This window comes from Anarrhichthys ocellatus, unplaced genomic scaffold (genome assembly GCF_004355925.1).
Source record: "Anarrhichthys ocellatus isolate YVR2014 unplaced genomic scaffold, GSC_Weel_1.0 scaffold20, whole genome shotgun sequence".
Taxonomy (NCBI): Eukaryota; Metazoa; Chordata; class Actinopteri; order Perciformes; family Anarhichadidae; genus Anarrhichthys; species Anarrhichthys ocellatus.
In genome coordinates this window covers 758,166-777,124 of record NW_022280050.1, presented here as the reverse complement: position 1 = coordinate 777,124, position 18,959 = coordinate 758,166, and the positions used below count along the sequence as shown (strand labels likewise).

The window sequence follows — 18,959 nt, the reverse complement described above, 5'->3', positions numbered from 1 at the left end:
ACACACACACACACACACACACACACACACACACACACACACACACAAAGAAGTGGCTGCACATACTGTATGTTTTTTACATTTACAGCATTTTCACTGTGTTTTGTAAACTGCTCTCATATGAAGCGTGTTATGTTAACATATAATTTAACATTATATAATTTAATATATTTTACTCTAAAAGCAACAGTAGTGTTTTTGTGGCGATGAATAGTTTGAAAAATAAAGTTGCATTCATATGTGTTGAGTCGAATGAAGAGAGTGAATGACAATCAATGCAATTTACAATTAAAGGGATAGTTAATATTTACAACACAGGGATGAAATAATTTCTGGCTGGAGGGGGATTACTTGAGTTTTGTCATCGATTCATGGGCAATATTTGTATCACAACTTCTTAATAATTCACAACAATAAGTCATAACATCGTATGTCCTAAATGTAAACACTCCCTAGTATTTATAAAAAGGCCTACTACCAGTTTGCGAATTGTGTATGTCCCTCCTCTGCTGCCGTAATTACTATGGTGATTGCAAACAATTGCTTGTTGCCGACAAAACTTTTGATTGTTGTCAGCGGTGTTTTCATTCCTGAATAAGAAATGAAAAGCTGTAGTTTGCACGCTTTGCTGTTTCACGTTTGAAAGTAGGTAAGGATACGTTAGTGTGTTGGACCAATTGTTTAATTTAGAAATATTTTGAGCGTGTGTAGCTGTCACCCTTCTATCCCTCTGTTAGCTAACTGCTAATAGCTATGGTCTTAATTTACGTTAATTCCAAAACACTCTCTACGTGGTCTTCGACGTAACGTCAGCTATGTTTAGGCTCGATGACTCTCAGAGTGAAACTGTAATAAATGTGACAACTGTGCAAAATTACAAATCCTCAACCATGGTAAACGCCATCAGACACCAAAAACCTTCCTAGTTAATATGTCGTAATGTTGAGCTAACGTCTAGCTAACGTTGGATGCCTTCTGTCTCTTTCCAGCCATGTTAGCTGAGGATTCAGGAGCACCATGGAAGCCCTCGACCGATATCAAAGTAACTAAAGTTTGAATTAAAACAGCTTGGTGCTAATATTGATAAATAACTTGTGGTCTGCTTTTCATTTGCAACTGACATTTTTTACTAAACCTGTGTATTAAAATGTATCAGTTTTTGTCACTCCCTGAATAAGCAAAATAGTCCCATGAGCCACAGCAGTCTATACCTGTAATTGGATTACACAACTGTAGAGATTGGGGCCTTTTCCGACATATTTATCAGTATGGCAGTTCAAGCTCTGCAATATGAAATACAAAATGTTCAATTTACAATGTCTTTGGGGCATCTTCTGAAGTTGCTTGAAAAGTAATTTATCTGTGTCCAAAACTTTCCAAAACTCACATCTCCCAACTCTGCAGGATCCAGGGATTCACCAGAGGCACCGGGGTGAAAAGCACCAGCCACAAGCGTCCAGCCAAAGCCGCTGTCTCTCAGGGTTGGAACTGAAGTCAGAGCTGGTCTGGGAGGACTGGGACCTGGGGAGAGAGTTCACCAAGACATTAGTGTTAAAGAATATCCATAGCAAGCTGCAGAAGCTACATGTCAGGTCTTACAAACACACATGGTCATACATACGCAAACACATATATGAGGTAAGTATTCACACAATATCATATCTTTCATTCCTCACAGGCCTCCAGTGTCCAAGTTTTTCACCACCTTCATTCGTCAAATCATAGTTCTCAGCCCAGGGACTTCTTTCTCCATGCCGGTCTGCTTTAGACCACTCCAGAGGGTAACACATCTTATACATAATTGCATCTGTTAATAGATCTTATTAGTTTTTCTATCAAATGTGGGCTGAATTGGCATTTCTAGACAAACAACTTTCCAGTCTTATGGCTTTCAAGTGATGAACGACTATCATCCATATATCATCTACTTCTCCTGTCTCCTGTCTTTTTGTCTGTGTTTGTGTGTCTGTCTGCCTGCTTGGGACAGTGTGAGTATGAAGACAGCATTGAGTTTCAAAGTAAAGATGGCAGCTTCCAGGTATGTCTCCGTGCCATCATTCCCTGCCATGCCCTGGAGGTGCCTGACTCCGTGCTGCTGCCACTCTGTGCTGTTCAAAACTCCTCCAATACCAATTTCCTGCTCAAAAATGTCAGGTACGTATGAGTGTGTTTTAGACTAATACAGAGAAGTAGGAGGGATGAATAACCCGGGAGGAAAGGAAGCAGAATGCTTTGTATGAATGCTTTTGAACTGTTTGCGTGTTTATGTTCTGATTGGTGTGTTTGTGCTTTGCAGCAAGTAGTTAAACAAATCATGTCAAACTCTTTACTCTTTCCCCTTTCACTCCACTTCCCTCTTGTTAATCAATCCCTCGCTCTTTTTTTCTGTGTCTTCCCTATTTTACTACATACTCTTCTCCACACAGTAAACTCCAGACATGCTTCCAGTGGAACAACACAGCACTGTTCCAGATAAGCCCTGAGCAAGGCCTGTTGAAGCCCGGTCAGGAGTGTCACATCACTGTGGTCTTCCGACCACAAGAGGCACTGGTGTACCAGCAACAAGCCAACTGCAGGTTTGGAGATGAAGGGGACAAGGCCGAGAGCTGCTGCAGTGTGCTGCTGCAGGGAATAGGTACTGTTATTACTAACAGAGGAGACAGGCCAAAAAGAGATTGATAATCCACTGATTTTGTATATAGTATATGTGGTTAAATAGATAGATCAACTTTTTACAAGGAGATGATGGGTAAATAGGGAACCAATACTCTCCCACTTTCCTTTTGTCTTGACTCTGACTTCCTTCTCAGCCAAATACCCATGTCTTCAGCTGAGAAATCCAGATACCAAGGATGACAAAGAACAGTGTGGTCCAGAGCTGCACTTTGGCTCTGTGGCTATCGGACAAAGTTTGCAGAAACACTTTGACATCTTCAACCCCTCCCCTGTAAGTAGTACACAAAGATATGCAAATGTACACTCCTATAGACCTTCCCTATCATCGCTCTTTTTGCCCCTCTCCTCCAGGTAACTGCGTCATTCTCTCTTTCACGACTGTCCAGTGGGGCCCATTTGTTGGAGTCAGAGTTCATCTGTGATGTGACCAGGGGTAAGGTGGCACCTGGAGGATCACTACGGGCTGCAGTCACCTACACTCCGGCTGTGGTGGATAGTGTCTCTGTTGAGTACTTATCTGTTAAATGTAGAGGGGCATTAAATGAAACTCTGCTCAAGCTCACTGGAAACAGTATTGGTAAGGGACACGCATAAAGGAACACGCATGTAAATGCGTACCCCACTAGCATATTTTTCCTCTTTTTTTCACATGAAAAAAAGAAGGGAATCTATAGCTAGATACATATACAGTATAAACACTTGTTCTTTTTGTATCTAGGTCCCAAAGTTTCCTTGTCCTCCGCTGTGGTGGACTTTGGCTGTGTTGAGGAAGGAGGAGCAGTCGTACAGACAGTGGAGCTGGTTAATTCTGCGCCTGTTGAGGCTTTCTACCAATGGGACCTTGACTGTACTGGGAACAGTGTGTTTAGCATCCAGCCAGCAAGTGGCACTTTATGCCCACACAGCCATACCACACTCAAGGCAGTCTATAGGCCCACGCAGCCTATTGCACATCATAGGAGAGTGACATGTATCATACTGCACAGGGTAAGAGCCAATATGCAGATGCATACACACTCACAGCACACACAAACAAACATCGATATTCATTCTATCTACCTATTACTCTTTCCTGTAGGACCCCATATTCCTTGACCTGATAGGTACCTGTCACTCAGAGCTCCAGCATCCAGTGATACTGAAACCTGAGCACTTGGTTCTTTACAAGCTCCACTGGTACCACAGACGAGACCCGCCGGACACTCTCACAGCCATGCAGCAAGAAAATAAAGTAGACTTGGACCAAGAGGGAGTGCCCTGCCTGGGCGAGGAGGTAAAGTGCCAAAGAGAGATGAAACGTGCAGATTTGTCTAGTTTTTAAATACTTTATAAGAAGACATTAAATCACTTGCACTATGAAGACCATATGTCACCAGTAAAGGGCACAGTATAGGTTTGGTATTGTCTCTCTCACTCTTTCTCTGTGTCATTTTCTAGCAGTCACACCCGGGACCAGGCAAGATAACTCCTATGGAGGAATATTATCAGTCCTGCTTGGGTTGCATGGATCCCCTCTCTTGCAGTTCTTTATCATCCCCACATGTATCTGTGGTGCCCAGTGAGCTGCTGTTTAATCACAAAATATCCTCCTCTCTGTCGTCTTCATCCACTTCTTCTCTGCCTGTCTCCATCACCAACCACACCAGGGGGAAACTCGGGTATCGGTTCTTGCACTGGATTGTGGCTTCTCAATACGTCACTACATACACACGCTTTTTGTTTCTAAATGAAACCTGACTACAATATCTGTTTGTATTTTTCTTGCTCAATCTGGTCTCTGTTGCATGTGATTCTGCTCCAGCCTGGTGTGGACTGCTGCCCAAGACTCTCCGTTCACCGTCTCTCCCCCGTCATGTGACCTGGCTCCTCTAAAATCCACTTCATTCAGAGTGACCTATGACCCCAAGCAGCTCAATACTCTGCACGGAGCGCAACTTGAGTGCTTTGCATACTACAAGGTAGTGCTGTTCGATAATCTATAGACGAAATTCCATCACATCAAGTGATTCTGCCTTTCTCTTTCTCAATAAATGTCTCAAAAATCATTCAAACCACTGAAATCTCTCACCTGACTTTGTTGAAAGTTCAAATACAAAAGAACCACGGTATGATGCAACACATTTGGCTGTGACTATTGTCTTTCTTCCCTGGATGCTGCAGGACAATCGTCACATAGAGGGGCAGCTGCTGTGTCCACCCTGGTGTGTGACTGTCAGAGTCATAGGCCATTCCTTTCTGCCAGGCAAAGAGCATTTCATCCCATGCTGCTCCTTGCAGCCTCCTCAAGTGGTGAGATACAAGCAAGAGAAAGAACTCAAATGTTACAGCATTGCTGTCTCTCTCTCATTTAGCTATAGTTTTGCCATTCTCTCAGTAAACAGGAGAACATTAAGATGGTATTTATGCTGATTTCCCCAGAGTGTAAATATGATGAAGTCCTTGTCAAACTAAATATTTTCTTTGAAACCTGTGTAAAGGACATTGTATCACTGCCATACACAAATATGTAATACTCTGGTAACTGTAATATTTTGTTCTTTCAAGGCGTTTCCAGCCCTTAGTGTTCTTTCCTATCGGACAGTGCTCCTCCAGAATTCTGGAGAGCTGCCCCTCACTTTCTGTCTGGACCACAGCTCAAACCCTGCATTGGCAGAATCTGTGTCCGTAGTGCCGAGCTGTGGTCTGCTCCAGCCTGGGAAACACCAAATCCTCACCCTCAGAACAACGCCCACAGAAGACAGTCCCAAACAGGGATTCGGTTTACACCTTCGGCTCAACGCAGCTAAACACACGAAGGTACACACACTACACAGGACCACAGAGGACAAAAGCTGTAGCACTCACCACACTTTGCTCGCGGGCCATTTTATCTGTGCATCTGTTTCTGTGTCCTTCAGGAACTGACAGTTGTCAGTGTGGTGGAAAAGCTGTGCGTGTCTCTGGAAGGAGACAACAGTTTATATTTCCAGCCAACAGCTGTGGGCTCTCGGACGCGGCGCTCCCACCATATCAGGAACCTCAGCCGCCTACCTCTACGGTTGGTTTACATAGTGGTTGTTATTCCAGTGCTGTATTTCTGACGTTTTTTCACTGTATTGTTTGTAGTCTGGACTTATCCAATCATCATTCATCTTGTCTGCAGCTGGCTTTCTGTGATTGTCCTTTGTGATAGATTCCAATGGAGCATTCCAGAGCCAGACCAGGAGCTTATCTTTGTTGAACCAGATGCTGGCGAACTGCATCCCAATGAGAGCTCAGTGAGAGACTCAATCATGTTTATTTATGCAGAGACTGTGCTTTTGATGACATCTTTTAACAACTAATTTAATTTACCTTTTTTTTGTACTATTGTTTGTGACTGGTTGGCATTACAGGTCCAGATATGGTCCTTCAGCCCACTGGGAGAACAAACATACACACTCACGCCTACTCTCACCTTCTGGCCGATCCAGGCTCCTGGATGTAACAAGTCACACCGCACCCTTAACGTGGTGGGGTTGGGCTCTAAAGGATTCATCGAGGTGGGACTGTCATTGTGTGTCATTTTATGTGTATGTATATATACATGCATGTGTGTATGTACTTGAGCCGTATGTGAATTGTTTTGGGACAAAGCAGTGTATGCATCTTTGTTTCCCCCCCTCCCCCCCAGGCGGAGACAGCAGTTCTGGATGTGGGAGAGATTCTGGTTGGAAGTTGTCGGGCAATTCAGCTTCCTCTGGTGAACAACAGCCCGTGTTCTGTCTCCTATTGCCTCTCTGTACAGCAGATACTTTTGGATGCGGGTCTTACTTATGACCCCGGGACTGAGCCAAAAGGTATTATCTTTTTTTCGGAAATTGGTTCCCTATTGGTTTCTTTGAAAAGTAACTCCAACTATGTCAATGCTAAGTCAGTACCAGTGCTGTGACCTCACCTGCTCTAACTTAACTTAAAATGATGACCAACTGACTGCTGACCACAGCAGATACAGATGTATTTGGTCCAGTGTTGTAGACTAACATTGTCCTGTCTGGCCCTTTTAGCCCTGCAGCTGGACTGTGAGAGGGGAACCATCGTCTCACACTCCACTATGCTGCTCCGATCCACTATCAGACCACACAGACGAGCCCAGTACCTGTGGACCATCAGCTACCAGATGCTGAATGCCAGTGGTAGACAGAAAACACAAACACTACAAACCTGAATGTATTCTGCTATTTTGTTTTCTGTTACTGTTACTTACCACTCTTTCCCCTTTCTGTATCTGTCTCTCTCTCTATCTCTCCCCAGGATTTGTGTCATCCCCTCCTCATGCAGTGTGTGAAGTGCGAGCTAAAGGCGTGTTTCCCACCTTACAGGTGATCGATGTGTGCAGCGGTGGCAGTGTGGGCAGACTCAGCAAGGCGCACCTATGGGAACTCTTCTCACTGGACAGCCTTAATGAGCACATGCTGTCCAACCCTTCCCCTGCTGAACTCACTCACAGAACCCCTACCATGCACAGGTGAGGGGAAGAATATATTAATTTTCAATTAATATTGTTTGTAAAAAAGATACCAAGATAAATTATTTTATGAGAGTTGTGAGGTTTCATTGTTTCTTTATTACAAAAGGAAATTGAATAATACATGAATATTATATTTTGTCATTATGTCTTCTCTTCCTGCATCTAGTCTGAGTAGTTTTCCTTCAGTCTTCACCAAAGATATGTTGGATTTCAACTTCGGTGCCACTCCCATGAATTCAGAGCCCTCCATTTTTGTGTTGATGTTTCACAACCCGGGCTCCATCCCGGTAGACTGGTGAGCAAAAAGCAGAATGTAGAGATTACAGTCCATCCAAACTAAAGATAACTGCATTCAGCATTTTATTTATATTCGTCATACATCGCTCAATTTATGTACACAGTCCAGTGTCCTCTCCTATGGATTGTGAAGTACAGAGGAATTTGATTGGACCTTTTTCTACTTATCTCTGATTTAATGATTTTTGGCCTTCTCTTCAATATTAGGGCTTTCTTGTTTCCAGCGGACCAACAGATAGAGTTGGACTACTGGGCAGAGACTGGAGAGTTTAGCAGCACTGAACTGTACCAGATGAAGGTCAGGCACATCTTTTCTTTATTGAAAATACAGGAATCAACTGTAGATTTGATTACTTGACTTTCAAAAATAACCTTTCTGAAAACCATACTGACGCTAACCTCCCATATCTTCATATCAATGTCAGGTTCAAGACAACCACCTGTTCAGCATTTCTCCCCGTTCTGGCACTTTGCTCCCTGGCCAGCAGAGGGCAGTGCACTTCACCCACAGGTCAGATGTTATTGCAGGGAATAAAGCACAGAATAAGACATCAGACACTTGGCTAATATAGGCAAGGAGGAGAGTTATTTAAGAGCAGATAACACTAATAATATGATCCCACAATAATCTAAACTTTGTCCTTCACAGCCATGACTCTGCTGGGAAAGATCGGCTTCCTGTCATGCTCAAACTGTCTTATGGTAGAGAGACGTTGGTGAGGCAGAACTCCATATACATTTTCATGATCCTCATATTTATTCTTACTCTAACACAAAAAAAAAATCTAAATTCAAGTTACAATTGTTTTTCAGTTCAGCGGTAGTATTCCTGTTACCTAATATGTCACTAAGTGTGGTGAACTCTTTGAATTTGTTTGATATTTGATGTTAACTTCACGTGCGTGTGATGTGGTTCTGTGTGCAGCTGAACTTTCAGGGGTTGACGGTGGAGAGAGACAGGCCCTGTCTCCACGTTGCCTCCAAACAACATGTCTTCACCTCTGTCACTGTTGGGGACCGTACTCCGCCGAAGCAGGTGTGTTCAAGTTCTCCAACATAAAGCCTACTAAGAGTGGCCTATTCACAGTGAGCTGAAATGAATAACACTCTTATCGACAGTATAATATTTCATATATGAACTCGTATTCAGTGAAACAGCTTCCACAGATTTATCCTGTTATTTAGCTTGCAGCACTGAATTCCATCAGAAATCTCAACATAGTTGTGATCCACAAAACCCGGGTTGTTTTTCCTGCAGGTGTATGAACTGCACAATTGCGGTGCAGTGCCACTCCGTTATGAGGTGGACACGGCTGTGTTGTCACAGCTAAAGGTGGACAACTTTAACCATCCAGTGCTGGTCTGCTTCAATCCAGAGGGAGAGCTCCTACCTGGGAGGACGGCCATGCTGGAATGGATCTTCTCTCCACTGGAGCCTAAGATGTACCATGTAAGGATTGAGCCATGCAGCCTTCCTTCCTCTGCCCTCTTACCACTGTCCCTTCAAACCTTTTATACAACTGATTTGTGCGGTATGTATTGTAGGCACCATGCTTCTCTCCATTGTGCATGTTTTCTCTGAAGCATTGTAATCAATTTTATAGCAATTTAGAAATAAACTGGCACAGACAGATACAAACATCTATTCAGAGTTATGACACATGACACATACCATTTCTACCATTAGCTACTGTAAGTACCTAAATCCGAACCCTGTGATTTTGCGTCTGTCTTTGTACATCGCCAGATGGATATTCCTATCCATGTCCAGGATGGAGACTCCACACTGGTGAGGTTTGAAGGATGTGGGTTTGATTCTCTCACACTGGGCTCCACAAACCCATTTAACTGCAGCGATACTAAAGCACCTGAACCCCGTGTCAAGACAGTGTCCTTCCCGGGACAGGTGAAAGCAGTTTTTCTCTTTCCATATCATTTTTAAACTTTTATTCACTCTGCTGAATACCAGCAGTCTATTCCTAATAAGTCTTCTGCTTTTTGTGGCTGTATGCGTTCGTGTGTGTGTGTGTGTGTGTGTGTGTGTGTGTAGGTTGTAATTCTGTCGGAGGACAGTGTCTCTCTTGGCAACATCCCAGTCTGCTCACGATCTTCAAGAATTCTCTTCCTAACCAATGTGTCCCACACAGACTCTGTCCACTATAAATGGCTTAAGGAGAGCTATCAGCAGGTACAGGAAGGTGTACATGTAGCTTGTGAATAACATCTTATGTATGTGTCAATTTCACTATTTTGAAAAAGATACAAGCAGATCCTCCCGCTATGTGTCGGACTGTCTGTCATATACAGCACAAATATACCCATTTTGTACATCGGTGATTCTCACATACTTGTATGTGTGTTTTGTGTTGTCAGGTGGTGCAGATCCATCCAGAACAAGGAGGTCTGTGTCCAGGGGAGAGTGCCCTTTGTGCCCTTACCTTCACCTCTACTGACTACCCCACTTGTTATCAGCTAGATGTCATCTGCCAGGTACCACAGCAGCACTAGTGTGTATTTAAAGCTGCATTAAGTGGCATAAGGATGAATTTTAGTCTAATATTGAATGGCATTTTCATTCTGGTTTGGCAGACAATTGTTGGAAGTTAATCGTTTCTACAAAGTACGGACGGTACTCTCTCCTGTTCTCTCCTCCCCTCTCCAGGTTATCCTGGAAGCCTCACTGACTCGCTATCGTGATGCTTTGCAGCGATGGGAGGAAGAGAAAGAGAGACAGCGAGATGAATTCACTATCACAGATAAAAATCTTACAGAAACCCAAGGAGTTCTGATAGATAAGGTCCTCCTGCAAGTTCAAATTGATATCTTTGACAGCGATGTAACAGCCTTCTTCACCATATTCACCCTTTGTCTTGTTACAGGAGCCTGTAGCAGCTCCAGTAAATAAAGGGCCACCATTCAGGAAATACAAGGTGGTCTTCTTTACTGCAAATATAAGGCCTCTCTTGTGAAACAAATATGAAAGTAATCCAATTCAATTATAGACATGCAGTAAAACAAATGCCTGGCTTCATATCGAGTACGCCTCCTCTTTCTCTCCCCTCCAGACTCTTCCTCCTATCTGTCCCAGTGGTGGCTGTGAAACGGTGGGCGCGATATGTACTAAGATATTAAGAGCTGAGCGGCGGGCCCAGCGAGAAACCGCAAAGTCATTGAAACGCCTTGAACCCCCTCAACCTGCTCTGCTGCATCTCGGGGTTACAGCACACTCTCACGCCCTTCTGGAGTACTTTTCACACCGCCCTGACCAATTCAATGAGCACTATAGGTAAAGAATATAAACTTTACATGTTGCATCACAGGCACAAAGACAGACTGAGCTTTGATGCACACCACAGAAACATTTACATGTCTGCTGTCTCACTAAGATGCTTCCAGCCAGTCAAGCCCCAGCGACCTGAAGCCACTTCCTTTCCTGCTGGGCTGCCCTCAACCACTCATGGCCCTGAGAGAGACATCACCGTGCATGTACTCACCTCTCTGCTCAGGTAACACTTACACAGACACCCAGATACATCCAGTAAAGGCTTAGATTCAGACATCCACCCTGACCTATGTACCGGAGTGAAGTTACTTGTTTTTAGGATTAGCTTTTATGAAGATGGTTGAATTTACAGTTTAGAGAATTGTAGGAAATTGTGTAATTGTGTGTGTATCAATTAGTGTCTCTCCTTTTCCAGGGGCGTACTAGACGATCCAGCCTTCACACATTATCTAATTACTTTGCCGTCCAAGCCCATCCCCCACCGGCTTCAGGAAACTAGTTCCTCTCACTGCTCCTCATCTCCATCCTCCCTCCTTCCTCACCTTACACCCAAACCTCACATTCTGTTGAGTGGGACAGCGGAACAGAAAGAACAGCACAACGCAGTGGACAGTGAGGGAACTGCGGGACGTTCGAAAAACGAGCCCCGAACGCAAAACACGCCACACACAGAGCATGTGCCTGCTGACATGTGTGAGGATGTTTTGCTGAACACCCTCCAGAACCTGATGATGGAAGCTGTCAGAGGAGAGCTTGTCCTTACAGCGCTCCCCCGCACTGTTATCTTGCCACCTGTTTTTACCAGGTGAAGACAGACGCACACTTTCAGTAGCTCTGGCGGTTTAACCTCCCTCCTCTATTTGTTGCATTAGTCAGAGATAACATGTTACACCAAATGGCTAACATATTGTGTGTTCCACTAGAACCAGGAAGATGTCCAAAGCCATGGCGGAGAAGGAGAGAGAAATCTTGAGGAACGGAAAGGAACCAGCAGGGACTCACCATCTACCAAACATCCCAAAACTCACTCTCCCTCTGTTATTCATCCCAACTGCAAGCTCATGAGGAACTTCACAATGGAAATGATATAAAATGTTCCCACAGGTGACTTGGCCATGATATATTGTATACTACATTTTGTTTATCATTGTATGTCTGAATACAAAAAGCACGACCGTATATTTAAATGTTGTCTGTCTGACTTCATTCACCAATCTTATTGCACATAACCATTTACAGAACATTTGGATTGTAATTTTAGCATATCAGGTTTATTCCCATTCCTTTTCTTTCAAAAATACCTCAATTGCATTTTTTCACAGTGTCTGTCTGTCTAATCAAATCACTAGCAATAGCAGTCAATAACAATATTGGTGTTTATAATGTAGGGGAACTTCTTGACATGTAAATCTGTTTATAAATTTTTTCACAACAGATCTGAAATGACTTACACCCTGTACATGTTTGGTAAAATGTTCAATCAACTGAAGAATCAACCACCAGTTTAATAAAGACAATAGTTAAACTAAAATTGGTATATCTTCAAAGTCAAATAAAAGCATATTCCAAGTCACACATTTGTACATTTCAAACATCTTCTCCAGTAAATGAGGTCACATTATTTCCCTATCCCAAAGAAAATCAGGTCCCAACGGCACAAAAGGGCAAAGGACACAACACCACCACTCATATTTTATATTCACATTCATCACATAGTCAGTATTATGTCCATTTAAAATAATAAATCAACAGAATACAAAAATTGGGCATTATTATTTTCATAGGTTTTGCTCCTTTAAAATCAGTGGCAAACTCGGCGTAACAATAGCTATTAAAAATAAGGCTGAACAGAAGTTATCAGGTGCAAATATTAAATAAATAGTCACACAAATGGCCAATCATTCAGCTGCTGAGACGGCCATTTCATTCATCTTCATCTGTTTTTTTAAAAGTCTTTTTTTGCAAAACTGTTTTTCTTAACTTTGACACTCAAAACAAGGCAGGTTGGTTCATACAATTATAAACTATGATAAATGATGCCTCTGTTACTTGGTGTTTACTGTATGTGACTGAAATGTTGAAATCTGCTTTATTTACTTGTATCCTCACATTAGGATATGTATGAGCTGAATCTGAATATCACAGATAAAAGTATTTCCGTTTCTGCCATGCCATGTATCTTCTTCATATTGTACATAATTAGTGCGCAGCATCACTTAGCTAAACGTTCATGCAGTTCATTGGAAGGTTGATTGATTTGTATAGCAACATAAGCACCAACTAATAAAGGTCCGTGAGGAATCGTACATTGAACTTGTTGGGTAGCTAACATCAGTGACTGAACTTGAAGATGGTGGGAAAGATCTTGTTGTGAAGATATTGGACCTGATCCTCCTGAGTCCTCAGCTTCTCAAATTCAAAGTAAGGGATCTGGTAGAGAAAATGATGAGTTGTTAATGACTGCTATGTTTCTTACAGTGGAGCTCATTCAAAAAAAAAAAAAAAAAAACGTCTATAAATGTAAGTTAGATGAAACATATTGGAAAAAAATTTGTAGGTGCAAAACTGTGGTGCCTATATGCAATAATCTAGTTTCTAAAGCGTACCTGCACCACCTCATAGCCCATCCTGCGGAGGTGTCTCCTTTTAGTGGCTTCCTTCCCCAGCAGGTGCTGTGTGTTGCTACAGAAACGTTTTTCACCATCCAAGCATAGTGCCATCCTACACATGACCCAAGAAAATGGAGAAGTTCAAATTATGAGTTCAGAAAAGGCGCTAATGCTGCTCACTTTCATTTGGTTCAGAATGTAAATGATTGGCGTGTCGATCGGCTTGCATCCGCCAAACGCTCTGCAGAATGTGTGTCTCACCTCCTGTAAGTGTGATCCCACTGAGACAGAGGCAGAACGTATCCTTTCTCATCCAGGCACATCTCCACATCTGGAGAAAAGTGAACATGGAATACGTGAGGTTAGCCGTCGACTAAATGAGCCACACGGTTGATTCTTTCTGAATTTAGAGAGCATACACTGATGTTGTGTAACTTAACTTTTGGTTTCAATTGATATTTCCCCAGTTAGATCATATAGTTTTGTTTATTTACTACTGCTTACCTATTGTGTAGCCACTGGGAGTAAAGATTCTGGTGGAGTAAAACGTCCCCCCCAGCAGCTCTGTAAGCGGCCCTTTGACCTGTTTGTAGAGGAGACTCTCCATAGGTGTCTCAAAGGCCTGGTCCATCGAGGAAAACTTCTTCACATGGAGGAAGAAGGGCAGTCTGGGACCCTGATGAGGAACAAATCATGGAGAATTAATTACCGTTATCATTTATCTGACTCCACAATTTTTCGATGAAGACATTGCTTAATTTACTTGGCAACTACTGCAAGTACTGACACACAGTGAACTATTATACTACTTGAATAATAGTACTAAACGCACTGATCAAACTTAAAAAAAAAACCTCCCAAATGTATCAAGCTGTGTGACACTCACCCAGTAGTAAGTGCACTCTAATGAGGTGGAGAGATGGAGCTGTGTCAGCTGTCCCAGTGCGTTCTTGTCTAATGGCTCCCCTTGTGCTGTCGGACAGACAAGGACAGCTTACATCACAGACATTACATACATATTACACACACTGACATGTTGGACAGCCACATGCTGTGAGTGAATAGCTTCTGAATGACAGCTTTTCTTTGACAAACAGTTAAAATGATGAGAAATACTCTACATGTAGAGTGACAGCAGCATGTGAAATGAGTGGCATGACAATCACATATACATTACACAATCCAATGCAACTGCTCTGTCATTAAGTATACTTTAATGAAGCCGACGATGTGTGCTATGTTTTGGGAGGAAGCAGCCTTTTGCTTACCTTGCAGCCTCTGTAGGAAGTAGGGGCTGAAGACTTTGGACACGTAGTTGACTGGGAAGCGTTCCAGGTGGATGCAGGCGTGCAACACCTCTATCAGGGAGCGAGGCTGGAACTGTGAAAACCTTTCTGACAAAATGCTCTCCAGCTTTTTAAACATCTCACCGGAGCACTGAGGAATAAAGAAGACGTCGTGTAGAACAGAGTATTTGTTTGCAGACGCATTATCTTCCAACAGTCAAATATGCTTTACACGTTGCTCTTTCCATTTCATAGTCATTTGATTTAGAAAACAGTATTGCAACATTATTAATATTCCTCACCTGTGGCAGATAGTTGAGTCTCCCCATGGCGACAATCTGTTTGGCAATCTGAAGGGTGCCGTGCCTCTCACCATGGCATACAAAGTTCTCAGCCACAGCCTCGAAGATTGGCTCAGAGCGGCACCTCATCTGCAGACAGTACTCCATGACGGTGCTGATCAGCTCCGGATCACACTTTCCCAGCCTCCCTGACACACACAGCACAGTACTTCAGGATTAACATCATGCATGATCCATGTACACCAACGTCCACGTTTCCCTAAGACTGTGTGAGGAACTGAAACCACACCTGGCAGGTGTTTCTCCATAGCAGACAGGAGCTCTTCATCATGATGTCCCAGGGTCATCAGCGCAGTGAGCACCTTGATAACTTCATCATCACTAAAAGCTTTTAAGACCCGTGATGCTCTGTGTCTCAGCCTCAGCACCAGGGAAATGGCCTGTGAAACAAAGCTCAGTATTATAATCCCTAACTGTTCATTGTAAAGACACCAATTACAGGGTGGCACTTCAAGAGAAAAGAAAAACATTCAGGTTCCCTTCAGAGACCTGCAGCAAAGAGCCAAACATATAGGTGTGAGATGTTCATACATGTCTAAATCAATGAGGAGCTGAGAAGTGGCTGCTCTACCCACCTCTCTCTGCTGCAACTTCAACAAGGACTGCAGTATATCGCTGACTTGACTGGCTTTCAGCCGGTGGACCAGCCTCTGTGTGCGTCTGTGCAAAGTGGACAGCATAAGTTTCTGCCGCAGGCTGGCAGGATCGTGACACAGAGCCAGCAGGGAGTAGGTCCTGGCAGCCTCGCTGGGAGACACAACATCCTCTTCTACAGCAGCACACAGAGAGTCCAGGACCTCTGTCACCACGGCTGACTGGCGGCCTTCCAGGGCGTACGCCACCTCACCCAGGTGGCAGAGCTGTGACACCAAGATGTCCCTGCTGGAGAGGACCTCCAGACACTCATTTATCAGTCTGACGACTAGAGGGCTGTGGGCCTTCAGGCCAAATTCAACACATGCTCCGAGTAAAGTGGCCAGTCCATCTGCCCTGTCGTTGCTGGGGAAGTCTGCCAGACTGGAGCACAGCTCAGGGATCACCTCCCCTTCAATCAGAGTCTGGATGTTGACTAGTGCGGCTGCATTGCTCTGTGGTATGGTGTATGGGACGTATGGAGATAGGTGTGTTGCTTGTCTTGCAGCCGTTTTAGGGGGCATGCGTCTGCCAAATTGGTACACGTTCAGTTCATCCTCAGTTCTCCCTGGTATGGGCACCAGGGCGGGGAGAGGTGATGCAATCACCTGCTGGACCGCTGCTTTGGTAACCTGCGTACTGTGAAAAGTGCGCACACCGGTTACGCACGGTTGTTGCGCAACAACAGTTTTGCTGGCAAAATCCACATCGGAACATCTGCCCACTGGACTGCACAGATTAAGACCCCGATTGAGAGGGAAACAGGCTGAGGTGTGCTGACACGCCGCTCTGACAGACGATGAGAAACAGGCGATGGACTTCATTGTTGTCGAAGTGTTCGTGATAAACCCCGCTTCCTGTCTCAGAACACAGTCAAGAAAAGAAAAGTCGCTGTCAGTGCATTTCCCTGCTTTCACACACAGGGCTTGTGTTTGTTAAGTCAAGAGAAACATAAGAGAAGTCAACACATTGCAAGGAAGCAGTTACACGAGCCAACTTTAAAATGAAAGTAGCGGATTTGCCCATGGCTTCTTAAATCATGTTACACGTATAATTTAAATTTACATATAATATCTGCGGCAAAAAAAAACTCAAACCCTGTCTTTCAGATTATAAACGACTTACCTTCAGCGAGACAGGAGTACCATGAAGAGGGGCTGCAACATATTACAAAACTCGCCTTCAGGGTTTGGTATTAGCTTGTGTAAGATTACATGTGTTTACACGTGCTGCCCCTCTGAGGGCAAACTGTAAACTGCAGGCTGGCTGCTTTACGTGCGCTCACGTGCCCTACGATTGGCCGAGCCGTGCCGCTCCGGATCCGAAGCAAGCGGCGGGGAGGTGTGGAGGCGGAGGGGGCCTGCAGGAAACCCAGTTGCGGCCTAATATTATCTTAATAAGCAGCACCGAATCGTTCATTTCATAATTTAGATGAAAACAAAATTTAAATTAAATTAAATCTCATGTCTTGATCATTTGGAGTTCATGAATATGTTTCAACACACTGTAATACAGAATGAATATATAATCCATTAATAATTGCATGCAGGTTTCACAGTTCCAAATAAGGCACCAGTCTGCAGTTGTGTAATAAATTGTCAACAAATGAATTTTTATCAATATTTTCCACTGTTTTTTTCAAAAGACAAGCTATCCATTAGAGTCTTATGAATTAAGGAGTTTAAAAGACTTGTGCTGTGCTGAATGCTAAACATCTCCCAGAGGGATTTTACACAACAAAGCAACTCACAAGTTGTTCTTAATAATAACTGATCTATAAAGCATTAGCAAACTATTGCATTGATGAGGATGAACATTGATAAATCATTGATATTTATTTGTGTGAACTCACAGTATCATTAGAATAACACATTCATAATATTTCTAAACTCAGTTTTATACAGTTGTGTTGCTATATTGAAAGTTGTGTCAGCAAACTTGATGAACATCATCTTCCTTCGTTGTCCTGCAGGCAGGGCCGATTGCTTCTAACAATTCCCACAAGATGGTGCTACATACAAACAAACTGATTTTCCTCATAGGTCACTTTGACTCAAGACACAGCTGAGCTTAATTTATCCACATTTAAACGAGAGAACAGGCCGATATTGGGTAAGTTGCACAGCAGAGAACTCGCATTAAACACGTGTACATCATAATGGAGTCACACAAAGCTGGAAATAGACTTTCTATCATTCAACAAACAAATGACAACATTTTAACATTGTATTCCCTAGCCCTAGCTCTAATATGCACGTGTGTGAGAAAGCAGTTGAAATGCAGAATTGTCTTTTATTCAGCAATGCTTGCAGATCACATGTTTGGGTTGCATGTGTTTTCCTTCTGGTAAATATTGAGGTTTTAGGCTACCTGTTTTTGTGATGACCATTGATTGTGATACTGGAGTTTAAGAAGGTCAATACCGGAATGTGCTTCTGTTAAAAAAGCTATGCGTCTGTGTTGAGTGCTCTGTGTTTGTGTGTGGCTGGCGAGACACAGAGCAGCGTATGAAGGCTGATCCGAAAGTCATCTGCACCCCATATCTCCAAAACAATCTGTGTGTATGTGTGTGTGTGTGTGTTACCCATCTGGCTGGATCCCCTTCTATCTCTTTGCAACACCACAAGCCCTCTGGACACGCGTTGGACAAAGAAGAAAGAGTAAAAAGACCCAGAGCTTTCAAATGGTGAGCAGGGCAGACAGATAAGATCTGTTATAATAAAGTTACTGTGCTGCCGGTAATGCTGATGAATCACACTGAACACTCACTCTGGCTATGTGTCCATGTGTGTGTTTGTGTGTGTAGTGTGAGGGAAGTCGAAGAGTGTGTACAAATTGAGTCAGTTTTCATTTCTTAGAAATACATTTGCTCTGCTGCTGTGCCACTTTTAAACAATTTCTTCAGCCCAAAAGTATATCATAAAAGAACTCACTGAGTACCCATCTTGTTGTGACAAAAATACACCTCTGTGTACACTATTAAAGCTAGAACTAGAATGTATTTTTTTAATTTTCTATTTACAATGTGAACTAAGAAAGTGAAAGCTTTTCCGTCCCATGTTATTAATTTGGCTTTCCTTTTATAGATCTGCCTTTACAGCAATAAAATAATCCCCTGAAACGAGGTGACAAGTTATTTATAAAGCAATAAAACCGGGCTAACTTGAGAGCTAAGCACAGACACCACGTAGTTAAGTGTTTTTTCCCTCTACTAATGTGGCACCATTGGAACAGATTCTGCCAGAGATCACTTGAACAATTCAGATTCCTCTGACAAATCAAGTGACCTTACTGAGAACGGATCAGTACCTGGTTCATTTGGAA

The 18,959-nt window shown here is 43.2% G+C and overlaps 2 protein-coding genes across 4 annotated transcripts; one reads left to right on the top strand and one right to left on the bottom strand.

Moving 5' to 3' along the window:
- Positions 1–530: 530 nt before the first annotated feature.
- Positions 531–13,258, top strand: cfap65 (cilia and flagella associated protein 65). 3 transcript variants are annotated; one of them, XM_031858627.1, is made up of 35 exons: positions 531–645; positions 990–1,042; positions 1,405–1,592; positions 1,679–1,781; positions 1,988–2,154; positions 2,427–2,635; positions 2,811–2,947; positions 3,028–3,253; positions 3,395–3,663; positions 3,755–3,949; positions 4,114–4,334; positions 4,478–4,634; positions 4,837–4,965; positions 5,221–5,472; positions 5,574–5,713; positions 5,849–5,933; positions 6,051–6,197; positions 6,329–6,494; positions 6,702–6,830; positions 6,949–7,162; positions 7,332–7,460; positions 7,670–7,760; positions 7,888–7,973; positions 8,112–8,178; positions 8,388–8,498; positions 8,721–8,912; positions 9,210–9,368; positions 9,513–9,650; positions 9,836–9,952; positions 10,125–10,259; positions 10,342–10,392; positions 10,528–10,748; positions 10,849–10,968; positions 11,161–11,550; positions 11,669–13,258. In XM_031858627.1, exons 2-35 carry the CDS (start codon positions 992–994, stop codon positions 11,808–11,810), a joined length of 5,334 nt encoding a protein of 1,777 aa, XP_031714487.1. In that variant the 5' UTR covers positions 531–645; positions 990–991; the 3' UTR covers positions 11,811–13,258. The 3 variants fall into 3 exon arrangements, with proteins under 3 accessions (XP_031714487.1, XP_031714488.1, XP_031714486.1); XM_031858628.1 differs by having other exon boundaries at positions 531–649; positions 4,117–4,334; XM_031858626.1 differs by having other exon boundaries at positions 531–649.
- Positions 12,025–16,856, bottom strand: LOC116389710 (FAST kinase domain-containing protein 3, mitochondrial-like). The gene is made up of 10 exons (XM_031858629.1): positions 16,761–16,856; positions 15,578–16,492; positions 15,232–15,382; positions 14,943–15,130; positions 14,623–14,791; positions 14,241–14,326; positions 13,859–14,030; positions 13,616–13,685; positions 13,352–13,466; positions 12,025–13,175 (listed from the first exon to the last, which is right to left on the bottom strand). Exons 2-10 carry the CDS (start codon positions 16,457–16,459, stop codon positions 13,077–13,079), a joined length of 1,932 nt encoding a protein of 643 aa, XP_031714489.1. The 5' UTR covers positions 16,460–16,492; positions 16,761–16,856; the 3' UTR covers positions 12,025–13,076.
- Between the last annotated feature and the right edge of the window lie 2,103 nt (positions 16,857–18,959).